The sequence below is a fragment of the Bos grunniens genome, chromosome 19 (genome assembly GCF_055505025.1).
Source record: "Bos grunniens cultivar Pamir isolate PY7600 chromosome 19, Bosgru_T2T1.0, whole genome shotgun sequence".
Taxonomy (NCBI): Eukaryota; Metazoa; Chordata; class Mammalia; order Artiodactyla; family Bovidae; genus Bos; species Bos grunniens.
This window is the reverse complement of record NC_141183.1, coordinates 19,959,948-19,974,860: the sequence shown is the minus strand read 5'-3', so window position 1 is coordinate 19,974,860 and position 14,913 is coordinate 19,959,948. Positions and strand designations below refer to the sequence as shown.

Sequence of the window (14,913 nt, the reverse complement as noted above, 5' to 3'; positions counted from 1 at the left end):
TAATAGTATGCAGGGTATAAATGCATCTGTTTAAACATAGACACAAATTTTTTAAAAATTTAAAAAAGCAAACAACAAACATAATAAACATGGATAGAGGAAAACCTCTTAATTTGTTAGAGATCAGAATATGAGAGTGTTTTCCACCTTTTGGAGTTCTGTGAATGTCAGTGTGGCCTTTGTATAGAACACACACCGAGGAAGTCAATTCATGCTCCTGTTCTCCTCTTAGGTGATATCCTGGTCTTCCTGACTGGTCAGGAAGAGATCGATACTGCTTGCGAGATCCTGTATGAAAGAATGAAATCCCTGGGACCTGATGTTCCAGAGCTGATTATCCTCCCAGTGTACTCTGCTCTCCCCAGTGAGATGCAGACCCGAATCTTTGACCCAGCTCCACCTGGCAGCAGAAAGGTAACACAGGCGCTTGTGTTCTGAAACCACGTGGTGTATGCAACTGTTGCTGATGGGGATTGCTTATGGTGTATGTGAGTGTTGTGTATTATATTTTAGGAAGTAGTCCAGCCAGTTTGTTAAGGAATGGGGTCTTGTATGTGATCCCTGCTCTTCCTCCCTATGCTTTCATTTGACAGGTCGTTTTTTGAGCATTTCCCAGACTTTGGGGTAGACACAGGGCTCCCATCTGAGGACAGGCTTCTGTCTGCTGTGTAACATCCACCAGTAGACAGGCTTTTACCATAGAGGGTGACAGTGCTACTGGTGTGCTGGGTCCCCAGAGGGGGAGCACCCAACCCAGTGTTCTTACTGGAAGTTAGGATCTAAGCTAGTCCTGAAGAACACGTGGGTGTTGACCTAGACGAGACGGGCAGGACAACATGCATTCCAAGTCGGCAGAACAGGCCCTCCTAGCCAAGAGCTGTGAGGGTTTTCAGGGAGATGTGTAGTTCTAGCAGCTGGAATTGACTGTGAGTATGTGTGAGACAGTGGGAAAGGAGACAGATGGATTTTACAGTAATAGCTTTATTGAGATATATAATTTACATACCGAACAATTACCCCTTTAAAGCGTAACATTCAGTACATGTTAGTATAGTCACAGAATTTTTTTAGTATATTCACAGAATTGTGCAGCCGTGAATTACCGTTATTAATCATTCATCACTAACCATTAATCACTACAACTTAATTTTTAGAACAATCTTATCATCCCCAAAAGAGACTGTTTAGAAATCATCCCCCATTCACCCCTCTGCTCAGCCCCTGGGAACCACTTTCTGTCTCTGGATTCACCTGTTCTGGACATGTCATATAAATGGAATCATTATAATTTGTGGTCCTTGGGGGCTAGCTTCTTTCACTTAGTGTGTTTTCAAGATTCATCCATGTTGTACCATGTATAAGCACTTCATTTCTTTTTGCTGTTAAAGAATACTCTGTTGTAGAACAGAATGTACCACATTTTGTTTATCCATTCATCAGTTGATGGACATTTGGATTGTTTCCACCTTTTAGCTATTATGAATAACGCTGCTGCGAACATTTGTTTACAAGTTTTTGTGTGGACATATGTTTTCTTTTCTCTTGAGTACATACCTAGGAATGGAAGACAGATGGATTTTCTTTTTTAATTGAAATACAGTTGATGTACAACATTATGTTAGTTTCAGGGGCACTACAAAGTGATTTGACATTTGCATACATTATAAGATGATCACCAGAATGAATCTAGTAACCATCTGGAAGACAGATGGATCTGAATAACATTGAAGAGTTAGAACGGTCAAGACATAGTGGGCGCCTGGAGATTTAGGGAAGGGCAGTGGGGAGAAGTCAGGAATGACTACCAGGTTTCTGGCTTGGACTGCTAGATGGAAGATGGTGCTGAGGAGGTAAATGAAGAGGAGCAGATTTGAGAGGAAAACGGTGACTCCTTCTCTGTTCCTGGTGATTGTGCTGCTCTCCACGGGGGAGTTCTCTGGCAGGTAGAAGCCTTTCAGGGCCAGTAAAATGCTGGCATGAGGTGAGATGTTCTGGTGCCTCCTGGCAATGATTTTTCCAAGCAGTTGTGGTTTATTGTCTGAACCTCTGGGTGGAAGAAGAGTGGCAGTACCAGGCTGAGACCAATAATCCAGATCACATGTGCTGCTTTTTACACACAGATCGTGAAATTCCTCTGCTGCCTCGTGGTTCATTTTATGATCAGAAAAAAAAAGTCTCCCCCTTGTTCCACATACACAAACAGCTCATTTTGTAGTACAGATGTCCCTGTGGGGGAAGGAAAATCTCATTTTGCACTGGCACATGTGATACCAGGAAATCTCTGCTTTCCCAGGGTGCTAGAAAATTAAAATTGTAGTAATCAGCATTGGATCTAGAAAATGAGGGATGTAGCCACTTGCACAAATGAAATTGGCTTTGATTGGCCATTGCTTTTTCCTATTCCACTGCTCTCAGGTACTGCTCCCTCCCCAGCCTAACACTTAAGATGAAGGCACCTCTCCTTCCACCCATTTGGGGCCAAACAGAGATTAAGTGCTCTCTAACCATCTAGAGGGAGGGAGAGAGCTGCACAATCTCTTTGGAAAGATGTCCGAGTTCAGAAGTCTCATTTCATACCTCAGGACTGAGACTGGGCAGTTCAATCCAACTATGTCCCTCTTGGCTGCAGGTCGTGATTGCCACCAACATTGCGGAGACATCGCTGACTATTGATGGCATTTACTATGTGGTGGACCCTGGATTCGTGAAGCAGAAGGTGTACAATTCTAAGACAGGGATTGACCAGCTCGTGGTGACTCCTATTTCTCAGGTAGGGCAACTTCTTCTGGCAGCTTTTCTGAAAATCCTGGTTAGGACTTTTCTGACATTTTTTATGGTTTTGTATTTTGAACTTTATTGTTTTAAAATACTGGCTTCTTTGTTGAGATACAGGAGATTTTGTGTTGTTTGTTTTTAATCTTCAGAATAGTGTTTCAACATTAAAAAACCCCATAAAACTGGAACTTAAAAAAAAAGAAATTTAATATTAGCACCCTTGATTATCTTAAGAATATTATTTTTAAAAATATTGTACTTACCCACAAATATCTGAGATAGTAATAATTCAAGAAATGATAGTGTCTGTTTGGTAATTATGGAACAGTTTCCTGCCTAAATTATATTTTAAAATGAATATCCTGATCATCCTTTTTGAAGGCAGTTTGGCCCCAGTGTATCTGAAATTTAAAAGTTCATTTCTTGAACCTAACAGTTCTGCTTCTGGAAGTAAGTCTGAAAGTTAGAAATGATTGAACTCATATCCAAAGGTAATGGAAAAGGATGTTCATGAAGCATTATTTGTATTAGAGGGAACCTGGGAAAATTCTAAATTAGCTCCGAAAGGGAAGTAGTTTAATAAAGTATGGTAAATTCATGCCATAGAATGTTATATGACATTAGCATAGTGGTGTGTATCTATATTTAATGACATAAGCACATAACTGTGATATATTATTTGAAAAAAATGAGCTACAAAATAGCATGAGTAGTATAATCCAGTTTTGGTTTAAAAATAGATGGTATGTGCCTGTGCACAGCGTATGTGAACGTACCTGCAATTGAAAGCGTAGTATAGGCAAATGTTAGGCAAGGTTCTTTCTCAGTGGTGCTGCTGTGGTTTCTATGCTGATGGGTAGAGCACATTTTCTTCCCTGTACTTTTATATATTGTCTTAATATTATATAAGAGGCATGTATCACTCTCATAATCTATAATTCCATCAGGCTATTTTCATTTTGAAACTTAAGTAATAATAGCTAATACTTGCAGGGTACTTCCTGCGTGCCAGGCACCGTCCCAGGTGCTTTCACGCACATGAACTCATTACATTCTCAGTTGATCTTTTGTGGTAGATGTTATTATCCTTATCTCACAAGTGAGACTGAGGGCCAGAGGGGTTAAGTCACTTGCCTAAGGTCACATAGCTGGTAGAGCCAGGATTTAAACCTGGGCCAGGGAGTTCCCTGGTGGTCGTGGTTAAGACTGCATTTTTAATGCAGGGGGCACGGGTTCAATCCCTGCTTGGGAAACTGAGATCCCATATTTCTGCAGTGCGTGCGTGCATGTATGTGTATGTGCTCAGTCACTTCAGTCGTGTCTGACTCTTTGTGACCCCATGGACTGTAGCCCACCAGGCTCCTTTGTTCAAGGGATTCTCCAGGCAGGAATACTAGAGTGGGTTGCCATGCCCTCCTCAAGGGGATCTTCCCAACCTGAACCCATGTCTCCTGAGTCTCCTGCATTGCAGACAGATTACCCACTGAGCCACCTGGGAAGCCATGCCTGCTGTGGGATGTGGCCCTAAAAGAAAAGAAAAAGAAATTAAACTTGGGCAGAAGACAGTGGCACCCCACTCCAGTACTCTTGCCTGGAAAATCCCATGGATGGAGGAGCCTGGTAGGCTGCATTCCAGGGGGTTGCAAAGAGTCAGACACGACTGAGCGACTTCCCTTTCACTTTTCACTTTTCATGCATTGGAGAAGCAAATGGCAACCCACTCCAGTGTCCTTGCCTGGAGAATCCCAGGGACGGAGGAGCCTGGTGGGCTGCTGTCTATGGGGTCGCACAGAGTCGGACACGACTGAAGCGACGCAGCAGCAGCAGCAGCAGTAGTGGTCCCAGCATGTGTGTTCTGTACCAGTTCTTCTGGGGGTGATACATGCAACTCGCAGTGATGGAGAAATTATATCTGCCCTCCGTAATTTGAGAAACATCTGTAGAATGTTGTGGAATCTGATTGCTGCCTCCCTCTGAGTGGGTAGTGACCTCTCATACTCATCTTTTGGTTTGGAGCTGGCATAGAAATTCGTAAACCCTGATACTATTTATAAGACAGATGGTTTTGTCAGAAAATGGCCCTCTCCAGATTCCTATTCACTGGTTTCCTAGCAACCTAGGGCTAACCTACATATTGTTTTTAATTTTAAAAATTAGCGCCCCTCTCCCCTGAGTACAGAAGTAATATAACATTATTTTGAAAATTGCCCATAGTCCTATTGCCACCAACCACTGTCTTCTTTATGATGTTTTTTCTTGTCCATCCTTTTTCATGTTTATTTTAGATTGCAATTTTAATAGTGTAGTAAGTATGTGGGTTTTGATTCATATTTAATTTTCCTGATAATTAAGGTAATATATGTTCATTATTGGATATTTATTAAAGAAAATAGAACTCATCTACAAGCCTAGCATCAGAGTTAGCCAAAGTTAACATTTTAGGGTATTTTTTTCCTAGTTTTTTATTTCTGATAGTTTGTATGTTTTCATTAGGATTAAAAAAATAAAATTAGTATTGTTTGGCAACTTGCTTTTCCACCTTTATGAGTGAACCTGTTCATCTGTCATTGAGCATCTCAAAAACTTGATTTTTAAAACAGCTGCAGAGTCATTCACTGGTGTGATTACATTATATTTACTCAGTTCACTTACATTTTTGGTTATGGTGGAGGGTGGGTTTTGTCATTTGGTTTTATGCTTTCTTATTTATGTTGTGCCACACTAGTTTGAAGGTATATTTCTGTGATCTTTACAGTGTTTCTTCTATTCACTTGCTTGTATTAATATTTGGCCTCACTTGAACAAAGTTCCCTGAGTGGGGATGATTAAGAGCGGTGGTAGGAACTCTTGGAAATAGTCCTAGAGGAAGTGAAATAAACCCCATTTTAGGTTTTGCCCCATTGCAAAGTGCCCCCCTTTCTACAGATTTGCTGGGTGAAGCCATTAAGGAATGTTTAACAGATATGTGGCTTTTATTCCCACCCCTCTAGGCTCAGGCAAAGCAACGAGCTGGCAGAGCTGGGAGAACAGGCCCAGGGAAGTGTTATAGGCTGTACACAGAACGTGCCTACCGAGATGAAATGCTGACCACCAACGTGCCAGAAATTCAGAGAACCAACTTAGCAAGCACAGTGCTCTCGCTCAAGGTAGAAATCACTGTCTTGTTAGAATGGGCTGGTGGAGCAGTCCAATTCTATGGCCTTAGTGAATGGATCTCGGTTTTATGAATCTTGTTAAATACTTCAGTAACCTTATGGAACCCGTCCCTTTGGGTACAAGGCAAATGGCTGTGATAACAGCCTCTCCACCGCGGGTCTGGGGCTAAATTGGCGTGTGTGCTGTGATGTTTTTTTTTCTTGCCATCATAACCAGCAGGATATTTGGTTATAAAAGATTTTAGTTAGGAGCATTATCTTTCTAACAGGATATTAGAAAAATCGAGCCAGTGCCAAACTGTGGACAAACTCACTTCCCTCAACCCTTTAACTTTCACATCCAATTCTATTCTTTTAAAATGGAAGCAAAACCCCCAATCCAAAAGCTTTGCAAGGGAACAACTGTTATTACAGGTTTGAGACTGGCCCCCTGGGGCTGGGTTTCATTCTAAATCACTGCTCTTCCTCTCTCAGTCCCCAGTGAGAACCTTCAGTCTCTCTTGGCAGGGGGAGCCGCATGAGTAATTTCCCAGATGATGGCACCCCTACCCAGCGCCGCCCCCCCGACTCCAGTGCTGCCCTGGAGCCCTGGCACTTTACTAATGCACAGTGTTCTGTTGTAATTTATTATTCATTCCCTGTACGAAAGGCTAAAACAGAGCTTCAGAGAAAAAAAAAAAAAGCCTGCTCCAGTCTCTGAAGTGAGAACAGAGAGGCATCTGTGGTTCAAAGTTCTGCTCTGAGCTGTGTGTCTTTGGTAAATTTACCTGCTCGGCTCTCTGCTCTGTATTCTCCTCTCAAAGTGGGGAGCTGTTAATAGTCTCTCCTGTGAAGATAAATGAGATAGTGCAGGTAAAGGCACTTGGCACAACACTTACTGATTGCTAACATAATTCCTTGTTGTTCTTATTCATACAGTAAGCAGTTATTGAACACCTGCTGGGTTTATGGTCACCATCACTTCTGTGGGAAAGAAACAGAAAGCTTAGGTCCTGCCTTTATACACATTTGGATAGTGTATCATTTGTCTCTTTTATTCATAAAACTAGCTAACAGATGTATCAAATGCCTGCTCTGTGGCAGGCTGGTGATTGCATGTGGTTTTGTGTGTCACCATGGTGAACTCTGAGAGCAGAGACCCTGTCTTAGTCCTCTTTATATCCCTCCCACCTAACATGGCACACAGGGCTCTTTCTAGATACACAAGAGATACTATGTATGCAGGAGACAGGGCAAGCTGTTCTTTTCTTTTTAATTATAAAATATATAACACGTTATCATTGTAATCTTTTAAAACGTCTATTTCAGTGGCACTACCTACATGCACTAGTACATTCACAGTGTTGAGCAGCTGTCACTACTATCCGTTTCCAGAACTTTTTGATCATCCCAAATTGAAACTCTGTACTCATTTAGCTGAACTATCCCCTTCCCCCTCCCTCCTGCCCCTGCTGCTGCTGCTAAGTCGCTTCAGTCGTGTCCGACTCTGTGCGACCCCATAGATGGCAGCCTACCAGGCTCCTCCGTCCCTGGGATTCTCCAGGCAAGAGTACTGGAGTGGGTTGCCATTGCCTTCTCCAGCCCCTGGTAACCAAATTATTTTCTGTCTCTATGAATCTGCTTAGCCTAGGTACCTCAGATAAAGGAATCACACATATTTGTCCTTTTGGTCTGGCTTATTTTACTTGTTGTTTTCAAGGTTCATCATGCTGTAGCATGTATTAGAATTTCATTTGTTTTTAAGGGTGAGTAATATTCCATTGTATGTATATACAGTGTTTTGTTTATCCATTCATCTATTGATGGACTTTTGGGTGGTTTCTACCTTTTAGCTATTGTGAGTAATGTTTCTATGAACATTAATGTACAAGTATTTGTCCTGAGTCCCTTCTTTCATTTCTTTTGAGTGTATACCTAGAAGTGGAATTCTTAGATCACCTGGTAACTCTGTGTTTAACTTATTGGTGAATCACCAAGCAGCCACACCGTTTTATTCCCATCAGCAATGTATGAGGATTCCTGTTTCTCCATATCTGGCCAACACTTATTTTCTTTCTTAAATTATGGCTGTCGCCATCCTAGTGGGTATGAAGTGGTATTTCATGGTGGTTTTGATTTGCATTTCCCTAATTACTAGTTATATTGAGCATCTTTTCTTGTGTTTGTTCCCATTTTTATATATCTTTGGAGACATGTCTTCCTTTGCCCATTTTAAAATTTTTGTCTTTTGGTTCTTGAGTTGTATATTCTGAGAGTATTTTTTTTAATATTTCCCAAGAAAGTATGTGTTTTCTAACAGTCTTGAGGTTTGTGTGACCCAGCCCTCCTGCTAATCGCTCTGGTAGCTTCTCTGGTAGCTTCCTAATTGCAGTTGAAGAAATAAGAAGGTGACAAGTAGTCTCCCTCCATGTGAGCACTGGTGAGGCTGACCCTGCCATCTACACATTGTTCCCTTCTATTCTAGGCCATGGGCATCAATGACCTGCTGTCCTTTGACTTCATGGATGCCCCGCCAATGGAAACCTTGATCACAGCCATGGAGCAGCTGTACACGCTGGGGGCCCTGGACGACGAGGGCCTGCTTACTCGCCTGGGCCGCAGGGTAGGGGACAGCCCTAAGCCTCTGGTGCTTTGGGGAAGATTCCCTGGGTAGCCTTCCATTCTTTCTGTTCTGTATAAAAAATTAAGCTCTGAGGCCCTGGATAAGCTTTGACTAGAATTCTGCATGCCTGTGTTTAACCTGGATTTTCCACTATTAAGTTGAAACTATTTCTTCTTTACAGAAAAAGAAATTCTATCCAACTAATCTTACCTCATGATATGTAATTGAGTTTAGCCTTTGAAAAGATGTCTATAAAATTCCCACCTACCCAACAGTAGTTATAATCTTGGTCATATACATTTTGTTGAAATTTATTTGGGAAATTAAAAAAAAAAATTCTTCCAATAGAGCGAGGCATCCCCCGCCTCCCCCCAACCCCCCATCATCATGCTTGGGTAAAAACTTCCTGCTGTCTGTTACCCACTCTGATCTACGACTCCAGCTGGGTCTTTCCCAGGGTCACAGTTGTAGTTTCTTCTTCTCCCTCTAGATGGCAGAGTTCCCTCTGGAGCCAATGCTGTGCAAAATGCTGATCATGTCTGTGCATCTGGGCTGCAGTGAGGAAATGCTGACCATTGTGTCCATGCTGTCTGTGCAGAACGTCTTCTACAGGCCCAAAGTAAGGAGTGCAGGCCTGTGTTCGTGTAGGGGTCAGGCGAAGTTGGGTAAAATCAGCCTGTTGCCACCCGAGTGCTTAATGTGCACACAATCAAGTGTGGGCCATGGAGGGTGTCCCGGCACTGCTGGGTGTTCAGTCAGTAGCTTGGGTGGGAAATGAGCTTCTCCCCACTGCTTGCAGGATAAACAAGCCCTTGCAGATCAGAAGAAGGCCAAATTCCACCAGACCGAAGGGGACCACCTCACCCTGCTGGCTGTGTACAACTCCTGGAAGAACAACAAGTTCTCCAACCCATGGTGCTATGAGAACTTTATCCAGGCTCGTTCTCTGCGCCGGGCCCAGGACATTCGCAAGCAGATGCTGGGCATAATGGACAGGTAACACGTGGTGGCTTCTGCTCAAGTTGAGTCTCCTGAATGCCGTGCCGTGTGCATGTGTCTCTGCATGTGTCTGTGAAGCTGCAGGCACCTGTACTCTTGCTCCTCACATAAAACTCTTTTCCTCCAGCTTTTGCATCTCTGTTGTACTCCTTCCCAGGTGAGGATGGGGCTGAGAGTCACTTTAGGAAGTTCCTAAGAGGAAGATGATATATTAGTTGTAGAAAATGCTCTTTGTTTACAGCATCTGTGACATTATTAGTTGGGTTGAATTATAACCCAGGCAAAACGTCTGGCTCTTGTGGCATCCATCTTGCCCACTGTGTCGAGCTGCCCCTATAGTGCACTTAGGGCTGGAAGGAGGGTCCTAGTGCCGACTCCAGGGGCTCCACGAGGCGGGTGTTGGGTACTGTTATTCTGGAACGTAGACCCTCAGAAAGCAGGGTGGTCTCCCATCTTTGTCCTCTCTTGACTTATTCTCTTGCAAGACACAAGCTGGATGTGGTGTCCTGTGGTAAGTCCACAGTCCGAGTGCAGAAGGCCATCTGCAGTGGATTCTTCCGGAATGCTGCTAAAAAAGACCCACAGGAGGGTTACCGGACACTGATCGACCAGCAAGTGGTCTACATCCATCCGTCCAGTGCTCTCTTCAACAGACAGCCCGAATGGTAGGTGGACAGAGTGAACTTGGGAATCAGCTGGCCCTTTGTGTTTGTGTCCCCACTCACAACCAGCACTTCCTAACGTCGCTTATGTTTCTAGAGCAGCAGAAGCCTGAATTAGACACAATATCAGGCCCTGTTGAGAGAAATAAAATCACAGGGGTGAGAGCTAGGAAGGATCTCAGAGATCTAGTAAGGTGCTTAAATTTTTGTTTTTTCAAATAGTATTTTAAAAAAATTGAAATCTTACCCACCTTAACATAAAACTGATTTAAAACCACTGTGCCACAGAAGAGAGCTGGAGACATAGAGCCTGGCCTGCTTGGCTTTCCCCATTCCCATGAGGCAGCTTCGCAAGTCCTCTTCAGGGTCCTGGAGTTCTGTGGAGACAGCCCAGAAAACCACCCTCACACTTCACAGAGCAGGAAACAGGTCCAGAGAAGGAATGTGATTGGCTCTGTGTCACTTAACTCATTGGAACCGGCAGCTTTCTTGTGGTGAGAGGTGTGCAGACGCCTCAGTATTGGGGTGTGGCTGTCATAAACAGATTCCGGTCTCCTCAGGGGTCAGGTCGGAGAGGGAAGAGGGTCAAGTGCAAGCTCAGCTGAGGCCCGCTAGGGACCAGGGTGACTTGCCCATGGAGCAGGTCCTATATTGGAGGTTTGAGCTCTCTCTCTGCCCCGCTTAGGGTGGTGTATCATGAGCTGGTGCTGACCACGAAGGAGTACATGCGTGAGGTCACCACCATCGACCCCCGGTGGCTTGTGGAGTTTGCGCCGGCCTTCTTCAAGGTGTCTGACCCGACCAAGCTAAGCAAGCAGAAGAAGCAGCAACGGCTGGAACCCTTGTACAACCGCTATGAGGAGCCCAATGCCTGGAGAATATCCCGAGCCTTCCGGCGGCGCTGAAAGGCAAGAATCTGTTGGCCTGACCTGCAGCCCTGGGCCAGGGGTCAGCCTTGCTCTTACTGATGAGAAGCTGGTCCTGAGGATACAGCTGTCTGGTGGCTGAATATCTCAACTGGGCATTTCTTAAACTTGACTCTCCTTCCTTCCCTGGTGGTAACAGAAACAGGGATTTACGCCTGGTGTGATCAGAGCCTCCAGGTCCCACCGCCCCAAGGTGGGGCCATCAGGGCTCACACCCGACATGGGGTACACACTGCATCATCCCCAAGTAAGGGGAAACTTCTGCAGCTCTCGGATGGGAAAGGGGAGCCACAAGCGTCTGCTTCGTGGACTCAGTGAGGGCCCTGAGGCCCTGGCTGGTACTCTGTAGAAGAGGGAGCCATGAAGCTCACCCAAAGTGTTGGCCTCCCCCTCCTTCATACTCCTGTCCCGCCCCTGTCCTTTTGTTTAACCTCCTGCAAATATTTATTTTCATAAAGAAACAAAAATGGTTCTCTGTAGCTGTTGCTTTTAGCTGAAAGTTTAGGCTATTGGCCTGGGCTGAAGGTGGGGAGATTTATTATCTGAGGCTTCAGTGGAGAGTCCCCTGAAACCAGAGCCTGAGGCTCTTTGGGCTGAAGGGTGATGCACACCCAGACCTCCAGTCTTATCTCTCAGCATCAGCACTGGTCCAGAGCTTCGAGGACAGCACCGTGATTAACCACATCCACTGTACAGGCATTCTGCTCTGGGAGCCTGAGTGATTACGGATGCCGCGTATTGAATACAGAAGGCTCTCCCTGGCTCCCTCTCCCGCCTGCCAAACTCACAGCATGCAGTGCGCCCTATTTCCTCTTGAAACACACAAGTAATGACACAACTTTCAGCTTATTTTTGGTTTTATTTTTATCCCCCTGATCTTTTTAACAGAGTTTTCTCTGGTCAAAGCCTCTCTCCTTCCACCCCAAAGTGAAAATCAATGTCGCACCTCTCAGAGCCTGTTAGTGCTGCCCAGGACCTGTGCTCCTGGCCGCGTGCTTGGTGGTTTTCTCCTAGCGTTTGGTTGGGGAATGGCCACCTCCCAGGGCCCTGCTCACATTTCCTGAGAAGCCTCTGGACTTGGAAGACCATCAGGCAGATGCTGCCAGGCCAGGCTGTGGAAGTTGGTCTGGTGGAGAAACCCCTGGCAGGTTGGGCACATCCTGTGTTATGGCCTGAGCTGCCTCCATTCTCTCTACACTTGAGAGTTCTGAAATGACGTAAATACTAGAACTACTCTACAGTGGTACGTTAGACACTAAAGGAGACTATACACCCTACTAGGATGTGAAGGAATATAGGCTGCTGTTGGGAAGCAGACCAGCCTAAGGACGCAATTCAGAAACAACCCAGCAGAGTCTGCTGACAGTAGATCCTTGCCCCTTCATTTAGCTGAGTGAGCTCTGGTGAGTCTCAGTGTGCCTCTCAGGAAACCTAGGCCAGCAGCTGAAGTCAGAGGATCTAAAGATCCTTTAAGGCCTTGTGGGGAGAAGGAGGAAACTGAAGCAGAAGCAGAGGCTGGCTACCCAGTCTTAATTCCAGGCCAGGTCTGTCTGGTTTAGGAACAAACTCTGGGCTTGGCAGCCCACCTGTCCCAGCAGGGTGACCAACACTGACGGCATTGGCACCTCTGAAGTCATCACCACCAAGAAAGGAGGTTTGGATTTTAAGCTGAATTTGAAAAGGGGATGTTTAGCAGGCCAAGGCTGACAGACAGCGGGCTGGTCATCTTTCTGGGTAAGGTGAGCAAAAAGGACCCAAACTCTGTGGGTGTTCTTGAACATCTCCCCAAAGAGCTGGGGTTACCGTCTCTGCTCTGACAACAAGGCAGGGGTCTGACCTTTTACTGTCCATGAGGAAACAGCGTGTAGGCAGCATTGCTGAGCCTTCCTCGAGGGAACAGGGCTCCTGGCCAGATTGGGCAGGAGGACCCGCCTGCTGCTCCTACACAATGGGGCCCTTGTTTCTCTTCCCTGAAGCAATGTTTCCCGAGATTGAGTGACAACCCAGAAGAGGATGTGGGTCTCGTGCAAGGAGCTGCAATCTTCTTGCTGTTTATCCCACCCCTGCGGGAGCTAGCTCCAGAGTTTCCTGCCCCTGCACTTGTGCTGAGTCTGTGCCTGTCTGTGTGTCAGGGGACCATCCTATGGGCCGTGTCAGCTCTCCTGTTGGGTCAGGTGCCTTGGTCCAGGGTTTCCCTTCATCCAGTCTAGAGCGTGGTTCGGTTTTGGCTGTCATTCCTTCAGCCAGAGAATTCTCTCTTGTGGTCGTGGTTGTGGTCTGGTAGCCATCTCCTCAGAGCAGTGCCCTCCATGTATAAGGATTTGAACAGAGTTGTGAGGAGAGGCTTGTTAGCATTCCAGAGGACAGAGGTCACATGTCTCGGCCCGTGGAGACCTTCCCAGGACCCTGTCTCTCCTCATAATGTACCTACTGGGACCTCAGGGTTTACACTTGACCTTTACACCTCTTCTCACCGTGACAGCCTAGGTTTCATGTACAATTACAGGCTTCCCTGGTGGCTCAGACAGTAAAGAATCTGCCAGCAATGCAGGAGACCCAGGTTTCATCCTGGGTCAGGAAGATCCCCTGGAGGAGGAAATGGCAACCCATTCCAGCATTCTTGCCTTGGGATATCCCATGGACAGAGGAGCCTGGTGGGCTATAGTCCACGGAGTCACAAAGAATTGGATGTGACTGAGTGACGAACACTCATGTACAATTATGTATTTTTTAAAACTTGTTTTTTTTAAATTTTCTGTCTATTGCTGTAAAGTTAGCACATTGTTTTCTGTTTCTGGGGGGGAAAAAATAACTGCTTTTTATCTGTGGGTTGGAGGAGCCTGGTGGGCTGTAGTCCGTGGGGTCGCTAGGAATCAGACGCAACTGAGCGACTTCACTTTCACGCATTGGAGAAGGAAATGGCAACCCGTTCCTGTGTTCTTGCCTGGAGAATCCCAGGGACGGGGCAGCCTGATGGGCTGCCGTCTCTGGGGTCGCACAGAGTTGGACACAACTGAAGCGACTTAGCAGCAGCAGCAGCAGTGGTCAAGAGGCATCTCTTCCTGCAGTCTTGGCCTGAGTACTGGACAGGGGCTGTGGGTGAAGTGTCAGCTGTGGTTAGGCTGGCCCCGCCTCAGTGCAGATGTTCGCTGCGGTTCTGATGTAATTGGATGGAGAGCACCTGTTTTCACCTGAATCTGGCTCCTAGGATGCTGTTTACACAGGGACTGCCCATCCTGCCCCTCCCTCCTCCACAGGCCCTGTCATATTTCTTATCACACTTCCTTTCTAGATGTCACCACTTTTTCAGCCTGGGCTCCCACCTCCCAACCTGAAACGTGGCCCAGGGTTCTGTTCTCCCCCCAGATTTGAGCAAGGAGAATCCATGCTGTTTCCCTTCCCATTTCCTGCGGAAGTCTGGCATGCTCTTCCTCACTGGCCGGGACCCAGGGCTCGGGGCTGCTCCAGCCTCCCTGTACCCTCTTGCCTGGGTGCTGACTTTTCCCGCTCCCCTCCATACAAACTGTGTCCCCACCTTCAGCAAAACAGTGACCTGGAGCCACAGCAGGAGAGGGGACACACAATTGGGGTTTGTATACATGGGTAGCACGGTCATGGGAATTTATCTGTGATCACAGAAATCACAGACCAAACCCTGCCTAAGGAAGCCCCAGGAGGGCTTCAAGGCTCTCATCAGTCCCCCTTCCCCTAACCTGGACGGGGAGATGGCTGCCCATCAATACATGAGATATTTCAGACAATCCTCTTGATAATCCTGGGAGGGAGAAGTCTGA

At 46.0% G+C, this 14,913-nt stretch overlaps 1 protein-coding gene across 1 annotated transcript in view; it reads left to right on the top strand.

Annotated features, from left to right (window-relative positions):
• Positions 1 to 11,590, top strand: part of DHX8 (DEAH-box helicase 8) — a 28,132-nt gene extending 16,542 nt beyond the window's left edge. Inside the window, exons 16-23 of the mRNA XM_086355334.1 lie at positions 233 to 414; positions 2,630 to 2,770; positions 5,766 to 5,921; positions 8,395 to 8,532; positions 9,023 to 9,151; positions 9,332 to 9,528; positions 10,017 to 10,196; positions 10,879 to 11,590. Coding sequence (XP_086211460.1) covers positions 233 to 414; positions 2,630 to 2,770; positions 5,766 to 5,921; positions 8,395 to 8,532; positions 9,023 to 9,151; positions 9,332 to 9,528; positions 10,017 to 10,196; positions 10,879 to 11,098 — 1,343 coding nt within the window. The 3' untranslated portion in view covers positions 11,099 to 11,590. The remainder of the gene's footprint in view (positions 1 to 232; positions 415 to 2,629; positions 2,771 to 5,765; positions 5,922 to 8,394; positions 8,533 to 9,022; positions 9,152 to 9,331; positions 9,529 to 10,016; positions 10,197 to 10,878) is intronic.
• The last annotated feature ends 3,323 nt before the right edge of the window (positions 11,591 to 14,913 follow it).